The sequence below is a fragment of the Otolemur garnettii genome, unplaced genomic scaffold (assembly GCF_000181295.1).
Source record: "Otolemur garnettii isolate 467f Iridium unplaced genomic scaffold, OtoGar3 scaffold00034, whole genome shotgun sequence".
Taxonomy (NCBI): Eukaryota; Metazoa; Chordata; class Mammalia; order Primates; family Galagidae; genus Otolemur; species Otolemur garnettii.
In genome coordinates, this window is record NW_003852429.1 from 9,670,957 (window position 1) to 9,687,189 (window position 16,233).

General features: G+C 46.9%; 2 protein-coding genes across 4 annotated transcripts in view; one reads left to right on the plus strand and one right to left on the minus strand.

The window, feature by feature from the left end:
* Positions 1-5,916, plus strand: part of PCCA (propionyl-CoA carboxylase alpha subunit) — a 373,052-nt gene extending 367,136 nt beyond the window's left edge. For both annotated transcript variants that reach the window (XM_003789599.2, XM_023513087.1), the window contains exons 23-24: positions 3,059-3,136; positions 5,577-5,916. In XM_003789599.2, the coding sequence (XP_003789647.1) occupies positions 3,059-3,136; positions 5,577-5,645 (147 nt within the window). In that variant the 3' untranslated portion in view covers positions 5,646-5,916. The remainder of the gene's footprint in view (positions 1-3,058; positions 3,137-5,576) is intronic.
* A 92-nt stretch (positions 5,917-6,008) lies between these two features.
* On the minus strand, positions 6,009-15,484 carry GGACT (gamma-glutamylamine cyclotransferase). Of its 2 annotated transcripts, none has more exons than XM_023513089.1 (2): positions 15,433-15,484; positions 6,009-8,074 (listed from the first exon to the last, which is right to left on the minus strand). In XM_023513089.1, the coding sequence occupies exon 2, from the start codon at positions 8,068-8,070 to the stop codon at positions 7,603-7,605; it is 468 nt and encodes a 155-aa protein (XP_023368857.1). In that variant the 5' UTR covers positions 8,071-8,074; positions 15,433-15,484; the 3' UTR covers positions 6,009-7,602. The 2 variants fall into 2 exon arrangements, with proteins under 2 accessions (XP_023368857.1, XP_023368856.1); XM_023513088.1 differs by having other exon boundaries at positions 6,009-8,077.
* Positions 15,485-16,233: the final 749 nt, after the last annotated feature.

Below are 16,233 nucleotides of genomic sequence, written 5' to 3' on the forward strand. Positions count from 1 at the left end.
TTGGGGATGAGTAAAAACACTCTACAAAACAGACTGACTGCTCCAGGAGAAGGGAGGCAGATGCGGACGGCAGGTTTCCTCTTACAGCTAAACACGCCAGGTAGACCAGCAGTCACAGTGAGAGGAACTAGAGAGGGAAAACCAGGAGTGAAGAGGCACCTGGAGTGGCCGGGATCTGATTCTGTGACCCAGTGCCACACTGTGGATTGGGTGGGAGCTGGGATCACTTTGGATGCAGACACACTATTTTTGGAGAGGAAGAGTGTTTCCTGTCACCCTGGGTAGAGTGCAATGGCACCAGCATAGCTCACAGCAACCTAAAACTCCTGGGTTCAACAGTCTTCCTGCCTCAGCCTCCTAAATAGCTGGGACTTTAGGCATTCACCATGACGCCTGGCTAGTTTTTCTGTTTTTAGTAAAGATGGAGTCTTGCTCTTTCTCAAGCTGGTCCTAAACTCGTGTTCTCAAGTGATCCTCCCTCCTTGGCCTCCCAGAGCACCCAGATTATAGGTGTGAGCCACTGGGCCTGGTCAGGTTACACTTTCTTTAAAGTCCTTTTTTTTTTTTTTTTTTGCAGTTTTTGGCCGGGGCTGGGTTTGAACCTACCAACTCCAGCATATGGGGCTGGCGCCCTACTCCTTTGAGCCATAGGTGCTGCCCTCTTTAAAGTCCTTTTAAACAATTTGTCAGAGTCTCTCAACCAGAGGGAGGGATTGTTTTAACTTTGGGACTGGTCACTTCTTCTCATTGTCCCTGGCAGAAGTAGAAGTTTTGTTCTTCTGATTGATTAGGAACCCAACCCTTGCAGTCACCTGCCATCACCTCTTTGCAAATTGCCCACCTAATAAGCACCCAGAGTTCTGGCCAGGAACGACGAGTGTGGGCAGTGAGAGCAGAGCCACCATAAACTCCTTGTCAACCTCCTGCTGTCCCGGGTTCTGGCAGGGTGTAGGGCAGAGCTGTGGTCTGACTCAGCTGCCCTTTGGCACATCTCCTGTGGGACCATTGTCAGGCTGGACTTTGCAGGCATGACCATTGGAAATCTTCAGGCCTTGCTTCTTTTTCATATTTGCAACTTAACTGTTAATTCAGTTACTTAAAGATCAGCATAAAGAAGCCGGCTACTTTAAGCAGGGCTGTCTGTCTAACCAGCAGATTCTGTGCAGTGACTGATGGGATGAGACGGGAGTGCACCCACTGGCAGAGGGGCCAAGGCTGTGCCACCCACAAGAACCTGCTGGGCTGAGTGGGACCTGAGAAACCAGCATGTGGGTACTCTTGGTGGGTGTCCATCCACCTGTGAGGGTAATGGTGATTAGAGCTGAGGTGAGGAGTTGGTTCCTAATTTTCAATGTAATTTCTGTTCTGTTCTGGTCTGTCATGTCTCAAAACCATTTCCTAGAAAGTCCTCTGGCCCTGGTGCCTAGTCCCTGGGTCAGGGGCCACCTCAGTGAGTCCAGATTGAACTGAGAGGCGTCTCCTGGCACCAGGGCTTGCACATGTGGAGCTCTGTTGCAGGTGTGCTGTGGTGGGACTGTCCCTCCCCATCTCTCCTGTTCCTTGCCTGCCTTTGAAGAGAGAAAAGGCTCTAAAATGCTGACGTGAGGGAGTGACCCTTCTGACCCATCAACTGGGGCATTAGCTTTGTCTCTGCGCTGTCCCTCCTCCATTCCCCCGCATCGTGAAGAATCGCCCTCGCAAGCTGATGCCTCAGTCTCCGCAGATGCAAATGCCAAGTGAAGGGAATCAGAGGGCAGCGGGCACAGCGCTTCCCAGCCTGGCTCTTCCGCAGCATCTCTCCTCCGTGCCAGCAGTGAAGCGCTGGCATCCCCTCTCTTCCTATATTTCTGTGCCAAGAAAACACAGCCCACCACCTGAACAGCAGAGGAGAAGAATACGCAGGGCTCAGGCACTCCAGATTGCCAGCAAGACAGCTTGCGCCACACAGGGGGCCTGGAGGGGGACTTGGAGATCATCTGGGGATTTCAGGAAAGAACATTCTCTCGGCACTGCTGTGGCCTCAGATAGGCACAGCCATCGTGGTATGAGTGGCCAGGAGCCCCACGCCAGCATGTCCCTCATACCCCACAGGGCTGTTGCCCAAGAAAACTGGACTCTCTCATTCCAAAAACTAACAGAGATGAGGAAGAAATCTGGCCCAGCTCATCGTATCCACCCATCAAGGCCGAGAAAAGTGAATAGGGTTGCTTTTAGTCATAGCTGATTCCTGTGCAGGAGCCCAGGTTTGGCCCCAGTAGGCTCACACTGGATCAGCCTGGCTCGCTCAGATGAAAGCCAAACATCGGAGCAGGAGCAGGAGCCTGAGCGAGGGCAGGGACCAGGGCTTCTGCTTTCCCTGTGGGGAATGAGCAGAGCTCCTGATGTCACTCCCTGTGTGGGAAGGTGCTGTCTGGGAGCACTGCCTTGTTAGGGCCCCTGTGTCATTTGGCGAGTGGGACTGTGGTCTTCAGGCCCTGATGCTGAGTTCTCCAGGGGTACAGACAGAAATCCTGTTTTTGGTAACAGCTTTACTGAGATGTAACTGACATACAATTCAGCCTTTAAAGTGCAGAATTCAGTGGTTTTATTCTGCTCAGAGCTGTGCAGCCACCATCATAGTCCATTTTAGACTACTTTCACCATCCAAAAAGAAACTCTGTCCCCATCAGCTGTCACTTTCCTTTCCCCCTCAGCCCCAGGCAACCTCACACAGTTGTCTGGAGATCAGCCTCTTCCAGACACGTCAGGTAAGTGGAAAACATTCCATTTTCACAGCACCTCTGTCAGTGGCAAAGACAGCCTTAGAGATCCCCGGGAGGCCCCACGACCCGCCTCCCCAATCCTCTAGTGTCAGGATTTTTTCTAACAAGGACTTGATGGTGGAGGGAATGGCCTTTATCTGCTGTCCCTAGAGATGAACTTAGAGATCACTGCTGCTGTTTACAGATGAAACTTACAATGCATTTGACAAAGAATTTCTTAATGGCTTTCATCTTAAGCATTATTGTAAAATTAGAATGCTTTGCAAACTTATGTCCATTTTCTATCCATTTTTTAGGTAGCAGAAGGTCAGGAAATTTGTGTGATTGAAGCCATGAAAATGCAGAACAGTATGACAGCTGGGAAAACTGGCAAGGTATGTCCCAAAGTTCCCGCCAGCCTTCCCTCACTGGCCTTCCTCCTTTGAGCCATGGATGGTCTACCCTGAAAGGGACCATGGGGTGATCTCTTCCACCTCCCCCATATTAGGATGGGGAGGTTCTTCTCACTCTGAGATGTCCCTGCCTCATGGAGAATGGGTCTTCCAGAAGAATCTGTATATTATGCTCAGGTATTCAAAGAACAACTGTTCTTCACCTTAATGTCTTTCAAATTAAAGGGTCTTTAATTTTTAATGTTTACATCTGTCTTGGAGGCAGTTAGTAATCTGAGACTTCGGTGACACAGCAGGAAACGGTTTTACAGATTGCAAAAATTAATGCAACTCTTCAAGATAATTTTTCCATAAAGAAGACAATTCAACCTCAGATCAGGGGCTGAGCACCTGCACACATGCGCAACTGAGTGACTCAGGGAGGAAATAGGAGAGATCTGTTAGTTCTGGAATTTAAGGGCAAAACATCTTTAAATGTATTTTTTCTTGAAGAAAATAGAAAAGTCCTTTTAAGCAATAAATTCATTATTCTACCTGTGACTAAAAAGATGCCATCAGTGGGTAAATAATCCTTTCCTGAGGGATGTTTTGGTTGGGAAGTGTTGGCGGGTTCGAGTGTGACTGGGGGCAGGGCTGGAGACAGCAGCAGAGGTCAACTGTGTCTTGCACATGGCTGTGCCTTGTGGACATCAGGTGCAGTGAGAGATCCACTCACTTACTCCAAGTTTCTATCAGAGAGACACAGTCTCTGACTGTCTCATGATCTGTCGCCCCAGAAGGCAATGAAACTGATTCCTAGAGAAGGACCCAAAGGTGCCCTGCCTGGTCCTAGATGGATAAGCAGAGCTCAGATGCAGCCTGGTGGCCCTGAGCCAGCAGCTGTGCATGTCTGTGGGGTTAAAGAGAGAAATATAGCAAGATTTGCAGCTTTTTAGGAATTCTGTCTAAATTAAATCACTTTTTTGTATGAATATAAAAACAGTTTCTATTAATGTGAAAATGGCTTTATTTGTTCCCTGGGATTATTTAACATTTATGCTGTGCTAGGATCATGAGATTTCCATTCCCAAGGAGCATGGCTTGAGTGTGGGGGACAGAGATGGAAGTCAGATGCATGCCAAGGCCCCTGTGCTGCTGGGCCAGGGTGCTGACGGAGTGGGGGTCAGATCTGTCAGCATGCTTTATTTCCTGGCAGACTGGGTCTGTCTCACTCTCAGCAGCCTAGGGCTGCTTCTCAGTGCTGTGGAAGGCCCAATGAGTTCTGTCCTTTGGCCTGAGCCCCACGTGCCAGAGTCCTTCCTGACTATTCTGGTCCTCTCTCCCCACCCCCCAGACCTCTGGAATCCAGCCCAAGAAGGCCCAGAGGAGTGGCAGGAAGCCCCAGCACAAAGTAGCAGGCCCTGGTTTTCACTTGGGGGGTCACTTTTCCTCCTAGAGAAAAGGCTCATTAAAAATACATCACAGACAAACATCCGAGGCAGCCTCTTCAGCCCAGCAACCTCTGCCAGCCAGGCCTTGGAAGTATTCTTTGCACGGGTTCACATCCTTCTTAAAGACTCTGGGGTTGAGTTTAAGAAAAAAGGCCCTTGTAGGCTGCTCACCCTGGAGAGGCAGGGACACGGGCCAGTGCACCAACCCAGGCATTGCCGGCATCTTTCCTGTTTGCCAGTTGCCCATGCGGCCAATTAGTTCTAACCCATTGTTCATTTTCATGCCCAAGGAAGAGCCTCCAAGAAATCAAATGACTGTTTCTTCCCCATTTCAGCCACCTCCCTGCTAATTTTAAATCTGTACACAATTTGGGAAAGAAACACTTGATAAAAATAGAAATGGGGGTGGAGGGGGACACAGTTCCACATTCCCAGATGGTGCCACAAAGGGCAACCTGTCCCCCCACGCAGGTCCTGAATGTTTATTTCATTTCCCTTCACAAGGAAGGTATCAGTCTGGGGTCAGGGAGGTCCTCATCTTAATCAGTACCTGTTTGGTCTGTTGGATAATTTTGTCCTCTTTTGTCTTTTATACTGAGTGTCCCATTAGCTCCCCAAGAACATTTCTTCAACCTAAACCCACAGCAAGACAGGGAGGCTGGGTACTCAGAACTCAGCTGGCATGAACCCTTCAGAGTTTAGAATGCCACCTGGACCCGAGTGTGCCCCGTGCAGGGGCCAGTGAGCCAGCTACAGCTTAGACTCCCAGAGAACATCCTTCAGATTGGCACTTTTTAGTTTAACAAGGACAGAGAGGTGGGAGCAGGAAAGTTGGGGTCACAGCCAGCACATGGACATCCCTGTTCTGTAGGCTCCCCTCAGATGGGCTCGAGCGGGGCAGGCTGTGTCCAGAAACAGGGTCAGAGATTGCTCCCTCTTGGTTCTGGTTGATAATTCTTGCCCTCCTCCCCCATTCCCTTTTTTATTTCAAGGTAAAGTCTGTGCACTGTAAAGCTGGCGACACAGTTGGAGAAGGAGATCTGCTCGTGGAACTGGAATGAAGTATTTATAGCCTTGCCGTCATCACCCAACTTAATTAGCCATTTGTATTAGTCCCTCGCACTCGATTTATTCCAGCATTTACAGGAACACTCCTGTGCTGCAGGTCTTACGTCGTCATGTTTATTCCACATAAGAGTCAAACCAACCTTCTGCCAAATTATCACCAATGGAAATTTTTTTGATATAAATACTTGTACATATGATTTGTACTTCTGCTGTGAGATTTCCTAGTGTCAAAATTAAATCAATAAAACCAAGCATTTGTCTAAATATTAATTTGCCCTTTTTTTGAATGAAGACAATGTACACATAGGCTACAGGCTGTGCCAACAGACTGTAAATACTAGCATTTCTTTGTCATCCTTTAAAAAAAAATCATATGAATTCCAGTTCTCTGCCTTCAGTTGTAGCAAATCAGCATTTGCTAGCGTATAGTCTGATTACCTTATTCCTTCTGTAATTGAGGACCTGATTTCCCGAAGACCGGACAGCCCAGATGCTGATTTTGGCAGTGCCCTTTCCGCTGTGGTGCCACATGTGTATGACACTGATGCATGTCCCTTCCGGGCTTGCTGGCTGACATGGGACCATCCACTCTGCTGGTGAGGAGCAGGCCACTGCCCTGTCCCCACTGCCGCAGGCCCCCAGGTCGCCTCCGCGCTGTACTAGGTGCAGCAGCCACCGGCTGGTCAGCCTGCAGCTCTCTTTGCCTTTTTGTTTTTGCAAAGCAAGTTTCCAATTAAGAAAAAGAGGCTAAAAATAATGATTGTGTTCTTGTGCTGGATGCAGTTAGTGATCATAGTCTACCATTAAGTTGAAGAGTAAGGGAGGTCTCCCAATTGAGATGAGGTCACTGAGGATCAGCAGCTGCATTTTCAATTTGTTTCTTAAATTCTTGGAATACGTTTCATACTTTGCTGGTGAGCAGAAGCAGAGTCGTGTGCCGATTTGAATCTGTGCTGACAAATTATCAGATGGAGGTGGGTAGTAATTGGTACTTCGTGCCTTGCTAAAATTATTTTAAGTGCTGTTTGTATTTGGAAGCTAAGCTTCTGTCAGGCCTGAAGAACAAATTACTAGCGTGCTGCTGCTTCTCTGAAAGGCCACCTCCAAATGCTGCTCCCTTCAGGAGGCAGTGATGGGCCTGGCTGCTGAGAGCTGGGCTCAGATAAACCTCCATTTGAAGTCCAGGGTGCTCAGCTGTGTCTACCAGCAAGTGGGTGTTCACTATTTTGCTAGATTAAAATGAAAAGACGCTCCTACCAAGTGTACCAAAAATGGGGACGGGAGGGAGAACATACCACCACACACATTTATATTTTATTTCCCAAAACATCTAGTTTAATTTTAAGTGATCATCTTCAATAGTTTCTATGTAAGCTTGATGTAAAAATTAAGGTTACTCTATATATTCCAAAATGCAGCCTGTTTTTCTTGAAGACTTTTTTTATTATGTTGATATTGAACCATCTAAAATCAGCTCTTATTTTAAAAAATTTTCTAGATGTTATACGCCAGAATCAATGCAATGGGACTGCTAAAATCTAGTTGCCAACACACATTACATTCATTTTAAATGTTATCTTCAGATTAAAGCAAAGCAAAAAAAAAAAGGGAGGGGGGAGGCGGGGAAGAAGAAAGAAAGGCAGGATAATCTGAGTTCTCTAAGTCCCATTCAGGAGAATTAAAATCCTGAATTTTTCTTACCTAACACATTTAAGCCCATGATGCTCTTTAAGCAGCAAGCAATAAAGTAGTACTGGAAAGAAAGATTTGAGGGCACAATCTTGTTACTAGTATGTCAAAATTATTTGTAAAATCAGCTGCCATTGAAAAAGATTGCTTTTCCTACAGATCAAGTTTTTGACAAAGACATTGTAGAAAGGGCACCGCCCAGCTCCCACTGAGCCGGCCTCACACCAGGGTCACTGCGCCCCGGCCACAGCCGTCCCTACCTCATCTGTCCTCTCGGCGGGTGTAGCGCAGCCCGTGCTCCCCCTCAGAGTCGTAGCTGTCGTGGTGCGGAAGGTGGACCCACTCGGGTGGGTGGCCGGCCGTGCTGTACACAAAGCATTGCACCGTGGTGTGGGGCGCCAGCGTGTCCTTGGGGCCGTCCTCGCCTGTGCCCTCGAGCACCTGCACCGCCACCAGGGTGCGCTGGTACATGTTGGGGCAGCCTTCGAAGTCATCCAGGAAGCGCAGCATGGCGTCGTCCACCGCGTAGATCTCGCCCTCCACGCAGCGCCCAGCGCCGGGCAGGTTCAGCATCCGCGGGATGTTGTGCTCCCCTGCGATGACCAGCGGGTAGGGCTGCAGTGTACGGGCACGGGCGCGGAAGGCAGCGGAGCCATGGGCGCCGTCCAGCAGGACTGGGTGGTTGGGCTGGCCGCGCTTCAGGGTACCGTACAGGAAGATCAGGGTCATGGAGCTGCTGCCGGGGAGAGATGTGGCAGGTCAGGGCCAGCTGTCCCTGCCCAGCAGCCAATGACCAGTGTGGCCCAGGTGCCATGGGTCTCTGGTCATGGACACTGAGCCAGACGCTAGAATGTTGTACCATTTTCTCATCAATCAGGAAATGTGGCTTTTTTTTACTCATTTAAAAATATAAAAGCCATTCTTAGCTTGTGGGCCACTTAAAACCAGGCACCAGGCCAGATCTGACCTGGGGGTTGCAGTTTGCTTGCAGTCGTGACTTGGTTGATATGTCTGTAGCAGACAGGGCAAGTCTACTGCAGCGGGAAAATGGGGTTCCCCAGTATCCCCTGCACTACCTGGCTAGACTCAAGCAGAACTCTCACAGGGACTCCACACGCAGCCCATGCTGTGTGACAGCCCCTCAGTGTCAGCATGGGAGGCGCAGCAGATCCTGAGCACCCTCCCCACTCTGCAAAGGATGGCCTTCCTCTCTTGACTACTGACCAGGACCATCCTCTCAGAAATGGGAGCCTGGCCTCCTGACTGCCTTGGCCTCCCTCACACCCTCTGGGTCACCAGCCTTGGCTCTGGAACCCCCACCCAGTGGTAGCAGCTCAAGGCCAGAGGACACGCTGGCTACACCCCAGCCATAACCTCCCAGACCCACCCTGTCTGGACAAGTTGCTGCTCGTCTCTTCCACCCCCAGCACAGCCCAGAACCCACTGCTGTTGGTCATTGTGTGCACCAGGCAATGCCAGCCACCAGTTACAGCTGCTGATCTGGGAAAAGGCACATCTGAGAACAGCTGTCAGATGGAGATACCCTGTCCTGGGATCGAGGCCTGAAGAACTGTCACTTTCTTTCTTGCCTTTTTTTTTTTAAATAATAGGGTCTTGCTCTATTGCCTGGGCTAGAGTACAGTGATGTAATCACAGCTCACTGCAGCCTCCAACTCCTGGACTCAAGCAATCCTCCCATTTGGGCCTCTCAAAGTGTTAGGATTACCAGCCTGAGCCGCTGCACCTGGCCTGCCATATTCTTGGTCAGTTTTCAGTCTCAGTAAAAGGACTTTGAAAATTGTGCAATATATTTTATAGAAAAATCAGAAACAATCACCGTATATATGTGTGTATATAGTTATATATGTGTGTGTGTATACATATATGTATTTATAACCATTGTAATCCAGCTACAAGAGAGAATTCAGGTTTCAGTACTAAATTTACATTCCAGTCCTGGAAGTGTGACCCAGCAAAACTTTTAACAATCACACCTCTCAGCGTCTCCTTTTTCAAGGTCTTAGAGGGTAATGATGCTTCACGGTGACTCACTGTGACTCACTGAAGCGACCTTGGCTCCAATGTGAAAGTAAATGTTTACCACTTGCCTAAGTCTGGGCCACAAACTGTTACAGAATGACAGAAGTGGTTTGTGTAAAATGATTCAAACCCACATGGGAATGAAGGCTGAGAGGGCAGGGCTGCCCTTCCCTGTCCCTGGCTGCCCGTGGCGTAAGGACAGCCTGTGGCAGCTTCTGAGGGCCGCAACTGCAGGTGCGGGGAAACAAGATGCGTCCATCAACCAGCCAGTTACGTCTGGCGGTGACACCCTGTGCACGTGGACAAGTGGCCCTTACAGAAATCACACTGAGCTCACACAGACACAAGTGGCTCTGGGGTCTCAGCCTCTCCTCTCTGGGCCTCTGCGACTGTGATCGCCTTGCTGCTCACCCTTCCTCCTCTCTGCTGCCTCTCAGCTGGGCCCCAGCCTATGCCACCCTGTTCCCCAGATTTCAGGCACATCACACTGGAAAAGGCATGGCGCTGGAGAACACTAGGCTGGCCAGGGTGGGGCCTCTGACAACAGTGCAGGGCCACAGATTAGACTTGGGGGACTTGATGGGAGTGGGGCACACCTGCAATATAAAAGTCAGGACATGGATAAGGAGGAACCTGGAATGGGGTGGTGCAAAGGGAGGAGGAAGGGCAAGTACTCCAGCTAAAGTCGCCGGAACTCAGCTGCCAGCGGAAGCCAGAGTGAAAATGACATGGGAACAGAAACGGTGGACAATGAGAGTCTGGAGGGTCTGGAGAGAGTGACAGGGACAAGGGCCCAGGGCTGTCTCCTGCAGTGGGCAGAGTGGACAAAGGACAGGGGTGGATCCGGGTGGCCTTCTTTTGGTAGGAGTCACCCACTGTCCCCACTCCTATACCCCAGTCTGGTAGACTGCTGGGGCTGGCTACTTTGTTCCCCTCCAGCCTGTCCCCAGTGCAGACCCCAAGCCTGCCTCCTGCCACAGACTCGCCCTTCCCACCATGCTCCCTGCACTGTGCAGCCAGCTGGTGCTGACGTGAGACCACCCAGCCGGACCCAAGCTCAGGCAGACAGGACACCAGCCCTCCTCAGCCCCCAGCTGCCTGGCTCAAGTCCTCTGACTCAATTTTAAAAATAACACATATCTGTAACTAGTCAAATAGCTTTACGAGAAAGTTTACATTTCCTACCCCCTTCTACTCGCCAGAGGCAATACTTTTAAGACCTTTTAACTCCTGCATTTGGTATTATCTCTACGTTACTTATACCACTGCTTTTTGATATTTTAAATTATGTCATGCCTCTCTACCCCCAAAACAGGTGGGCCTGGTGCTTTAAAGCACAGACTTCAGAACCAAAATGCCTGGGTTAAAACCCAGGATCTACCACTTACAACCGAGCAACTTTAGGTAAATCAATGAATCTCCCTGTGCCTCGGCTTCCTGAACTGTATGATGATGTTGTAGCAGCCACGTGCCTCCGGAGGCTGCTGAGGGTTAACACCTGTGGGAGCCTCGTGTGCTCAGGAAGCTGCCTTCACCATCACTGCAGAAGCCCCACGCTGGGCCCCCTGCCGCCCCACAGTGGACACTGCTGTTAGCTAAGGCAGTAGTGCATTATGATTGAGTTTCCTTTCTTGGACAACTTTGTGTTTGTATTGAAATTAAAAATTGCTTCAGACTTGGTTTTGTTCAGGTTCCAGGACAGTGGCTCAGCCTTGCATTTTCTGAAAGCAGTGTCAAGATCGGCCCGTTACCCACCCAGGGCCTGGGTGCTCCGGTCTGGCCCTTGATGTCGCTGCCATCCTGGCCTTCCCTCAGCCTCTCCCTGCCGTGCAGCTGCTCTCCTTGCTGGGTTGACTGCCTCCTTTTGCTAAGGTTCGTTTTTTCCCACCCTTGATTAATAATGTGGCTGAGTAGAAGATTCTAGAAATCATTTCCTTTAGAACTTTAAGGGCATTTCCTCAACATTAACTTCTCTTTGCTGAGAAGTCCGGTGAGTTGCGATCCACCCTCTGTAGCTCTTCTCTGGAGGCTCTACAGGTCTTCCCTTCATCCCTTGGATTTTGAAATTTTACGATGTGACTTATGGATCTGTGCTGGGAATTTTTTTCTTAACTTTAAGTTATTATGTGGGTACAAATGACCAGGTCACCACTTTGAACTTGTTAGGTAGAGTCCGTCTTGTAGTTGTCCAGCACCCAAAAGGTGTACCATACAGCCATACACCCCCACCTTGTGCCCTTACAGGGGAATTTCAGTGTAAGTACCCCTCACCTTGGATTCCAGGGAAGTTCTTCCCTTGCCTTTCTCTTTGTTTTCTTTCTGGATCTCCTAATATTCAGGTGATAAATATCTTACTTCAATCCTCCAATGTTCTTATCTTTTCTTCTTTTTTCCAGGCTTTTTTTTTTTTTTTACACATTCTACTGTATCTTCCAATTATTGTATAATTAAAAAAAAATTTTGTGGCCAGGAACACTGGGGGAGGCTTGAGGCCAGGAGTTGAAGACCAGCCTGGACGATATAGTGAGACTGTATCTCTACAAAAATATTAAAAAATTAGTCGGGTATGGTGGTACACACACCTGTAGTCCCTGCTACTCAAGAAGCTGAGGCAGGAGGATCCTTTGAGCCCAGGAGTTTGAAGCTGCAGTAAGCTATGATTGTACCACTATACTCTGGCTTTGGCAAAGAGTAAGACTGTAAAAATAAAAATTGCTGTTGTATTTCTTTTTGTTCTTTATTTTTCTTAGTCTATATTCCTTCATAGACACAAGACTTTTTTTTTAAGTTTTCTTCTTTCCCGTCCTTGCTTCTATTTCTCCTAAATTCCTCTTTTCTCTTTGTTTTGCTATCTGTGTTTCATTAAGAGGTTTTCTGCAAGTGTCAGCAACCCCTGGTTAGCTTTTCATGTGGAAAACTGAGACACTCTTTAGAATTGAGACTGCAGCTCTGCATGGGGCAGAGAGAGCCCAAGAGAGCCCAACTGTTGGAGGGCTTGTGTGGGGCCTTGAGGACATTCTGGGGGTCCCAATAATCTATATGTCTGTGGACTTTCCTTTAACTCTCATTATCAGGCTGCCACTGTAAGCTGGACCTACTGTTCCCAATACCCAGGTATTCTTGCCACGCTCTCTAGAAAGGCACCCACTGTCCTCTGCTGGATTGGAGGGGAGATTGTAAGGTCTCTCTGCTGCTTCCTGGCCCTGCCCTTGCCTTACACACCTGTGGCCCACAGTTCTGGAGCTTCTCTAGTGTGGTGGGCACCAGTCACTTGACTCCTTACTTGGCTCCTCACCATGTAGGAAGTCAGGTCCTGGTGGCCTCAGACTATTAAGTCAGCTTTATCTAGGATTCCTAGTACTCTGCTGAATACATAGAAATGGGGAAAGCAAGCATCTTTATTTTGTTCCTCATCTCAGAAGAAAGGTTTTATATTGTCAACATCAAGTGTGACATTAGCTGTGGGCTCTTCATATATGGTTTTCATTATGTTGAGGTAATTTCCTTCTATTCCTAGTTTTGGTTTTTTTAACCATGAAATACTGTTGAATCTTGACAAATGTTTTGTTCTGTATTTTTTTTTTTCTTTTTTTGAGACAGAGTCTCACTATGTTGCCCTGGATAGAGTGCTGTGGCATCACAGTTCACAGCAACATCCAACTCTTGGGCTCAAGTGATCCTCTTACCTCGTTTTTTTTTTTTTTCCTCTCTTTTTAGTTGAAATGAGGTCTTGCTTTTGCTCAGGCTGGTCTCAAACTCGTGAGCTCAAGCAATTCACCCTCTTTGGCCTCCCAGAGTGCTAGGATTACAGGTGTGAGCTACCATGCCTGGCCTTGTTCTGTATCAGTTAAGATGATCCTGTGGTGTTTTTCCTTCATTCTGTTAGTGAAATTTATTACATTGATTGATTGTCCTTTTGTTGAACCATCCTTGCATTCAAGGAATAAATCTCATTTGATCAGGGCATATAATCCTTTAAATGTGTTGAATTTTCTTTGCTAGTATTTTGTTTAAGGATTTTTCATCAGTCTTCAAAGATATAAGTCTATATTTTTGTTTTTTGCAGTGTCTTTCTTTGGCTTTGGTATCAGAGAACTATTGACTTCATAGAATAAATTTGGAAGTGTTCCTTCTTCTTTCAGTTTCTTCTGAAATTCTCAGAAGAGTTTCAGGATTGGTATTCTTTAAAAGTTTGGTAGAATTCACCAGTAAAGCCATCTAGTCCTGGGGTTTTTTGTTTTTGAAATTTTTGAATATTCTTCAGTCTCCTTATTATAGGTCTTTTCAGATTTTCTATTTTGTCATGATTCGTGAGTCAGTCTTGGCAGGTTTTGTATTTTTAGTACTTTGTCTATTTTATCTAAGTTAGCTAATTTGTTGGCAGATTGTTCACAGTACTGCTACTTTTGGAGAATCATAGTTACTGTGTCTTCATCTCTGCCCCCCATGCTAGTATTTTATTTCTTACAATCTTTTAATCTTTTTAATTTCTGTAGAATGGGTTTTAATGTCCCCTCTTTCACTTCTGGTTTTAGTTATTTAGGTCTCTCTTTTTATTTAAAGGTGTGTCACTTTTGTTGATCTTTTCAAACAACCAACTTTTGGTTTCACTGATTTTCTCTATTGTTTTTCTGCTCTCTGTTTTATCTCTTCTCTAATCTTTATTATTTCTTTCCTTCTGCTAGTTTTGGGTTCAGTTCTGCTTTTTCAAATTCCTTATTTCTCTATACTCTAGTTCTTCATCTGTCATGTTCAGCCCATCTCCAAGGCTGCTGTTAAGGATCACAGCCAACAGAACACATGAAAAGTCTGTTACACTGACCAAGATGACTCAGAACCACAGCCAAGAGTAACTCAGAACGTGCCTCTGATTTGTTCTAGCCAGGAGAGTATTTGGCCCCTCGGCCAGATTGGCGGGGTGGCACTGCCACTACAGAAGGGGATGCCACCTTCTGAGTCATATATTTCTATTTTTAGCCCCGCCTCATGCTAGTTTTTCCATAACACTGTGTTAGGGTCAGATTCTTGGATAAAACACAAGAGCATAGTTGAATAAATAATAGATAGAAATAGCTGTAGGTGAGCCATTTGGGCTTTTCCAGAGCAAAACGAAGACTGCTCTGTCTCTGCTTTAATGTGAAGCAGATGCACCCAGGCATGTCTGAAACACGACCCTGAACCCCAGGCCTGTGAGGTAAGACACAACATGCACGCAGCCCTCAAAGGGAACTAGTAATCCAGGGTGGACTTAGAGTTGTGTAGATGAACATTTAGGGACACATCATGGCAAATATAAAACATGCACTGGGGCATGATAACAGGTCTGCACTGAATTCCCACCTCCACCACTTAGCACCTGTAGGTCTTTGAGAAAGTTATTGCAAGTCTCTGAGCTTTTATTTCCTCCTGTTTAAAACTGGGTTTATCATAAGTCCTCCCAAGAGCCAATCTCCACTGCTTGCCGACTGTGTGCCAGGCATACATCCCCAGTGAATGTGATTTCCCCCTTTCCTTCTTTACCCTGTTCCCTCCTTTATTAGGATCTTCTAGCAATATCTGCTAGCTATCTCCTTCCCAACAAAGCCCCTTAATAATAAAAATGAATACACTACAAGTGGTAGAGGGAGCCAAGCCATATGAAGTAATGCTGTGGGCTTAATAATTTCTCAAAACCAGAAGAATATTTGGACAAGTGGTAGTAGATAGAAATGGTGGTAAGAAGGCCATAGATTGTTAATTCTAACTCTATGGAATATCACCTCAATAACTTTCTAACTTTTTTCTTTAAATTAATCCCGTGACAGATAAAGCTTAGTAACTTTCGTCTGCAAGAGGTAATAGAATATTCCATGAAAGAAAACAAAGCAATAAAGTTAACCTTCTCCTCTAGGAAATAATTTAGGAGACAACTTACTTTCTACATTTTATCTACTAAATTCAGTAAATGTATCCTTTATAATACAAAATCAATTTGGGTGTACTATTTGGGCAATAAAAAGGAAAATTACTATTCCTTGTTTCTGTCATCTTTTATAAAACAAACATCATTACCTTTCTGATTGTGTTTTGAGCAACACACAGATCCTGCAGGAAGAAGCTTGTCCCTGTAGGGATTGAGAAAGGATCAGAGTTAAGCACAGAAACAAGCAATTAATTCCCATTAGAGGATTAAGGCACTTACGTTCTCTTTGAATCAGAAAAGCAAATTGGGAATAAAATAGTGTGCAAGCAAGAGGTTACTGTCCAAGTTAATAAATTAGAGAACTGAAGGGCAGCACAGGCAGCCACAAAGCCTGCTGGCAAGGAAACAGGGAGGGTTCTGTATCCATGGGACAAGATGGCCCTTCTCTTAACGATGCTGTGGAAATCAGGGGGGAGTAGGGTCTGTGCCACGTGATGCCAGCCTTACTGTAACAGATGGAGCCCCAGAAAATGAGCCTAAAAGCATTTTCCAGCCTATTACATCACCATCCCTTGTGCATGGATTTCCTTATAGCCTCTCACCATTAACACACAGAATCTTTCAGTTTGGACAGTTTTGCTTTGGGGTTTCAGAGTGGATTCTAAGGGAACTTGAACCATATCTCTCTGGACGTTGGCCATGCACTGAGGAGGGAGAGGGCTGCCACTGTGCTCACAGCCCACGCTGAATCTCTATCCCAAACCCACTGGTCAGGGATGAGGTGGACATCCTAGCATCAGCACAGAGGTAGAACTGGCTCACAGTGAGTCTCCAAAAGGTTTAGTTGAGCAAAATTCAGTTGGTTTAACAATGTCAATATTTAAGAAAACAAAAACACTCAATGGAGATGCCCATCTGGCCTGGCACTGCTTGAAATGCCTCTGTCACTT

What these genes read in the sequence shown, in the direction of transcription:
- GGACT (XM_023513089.1), bottom strand. Translation starts at nt 8,070, where the DNA reads ATGACCCTGATCTTCCTGTACGGTACCCTGAAGCGCGGCCAGCCCAAC.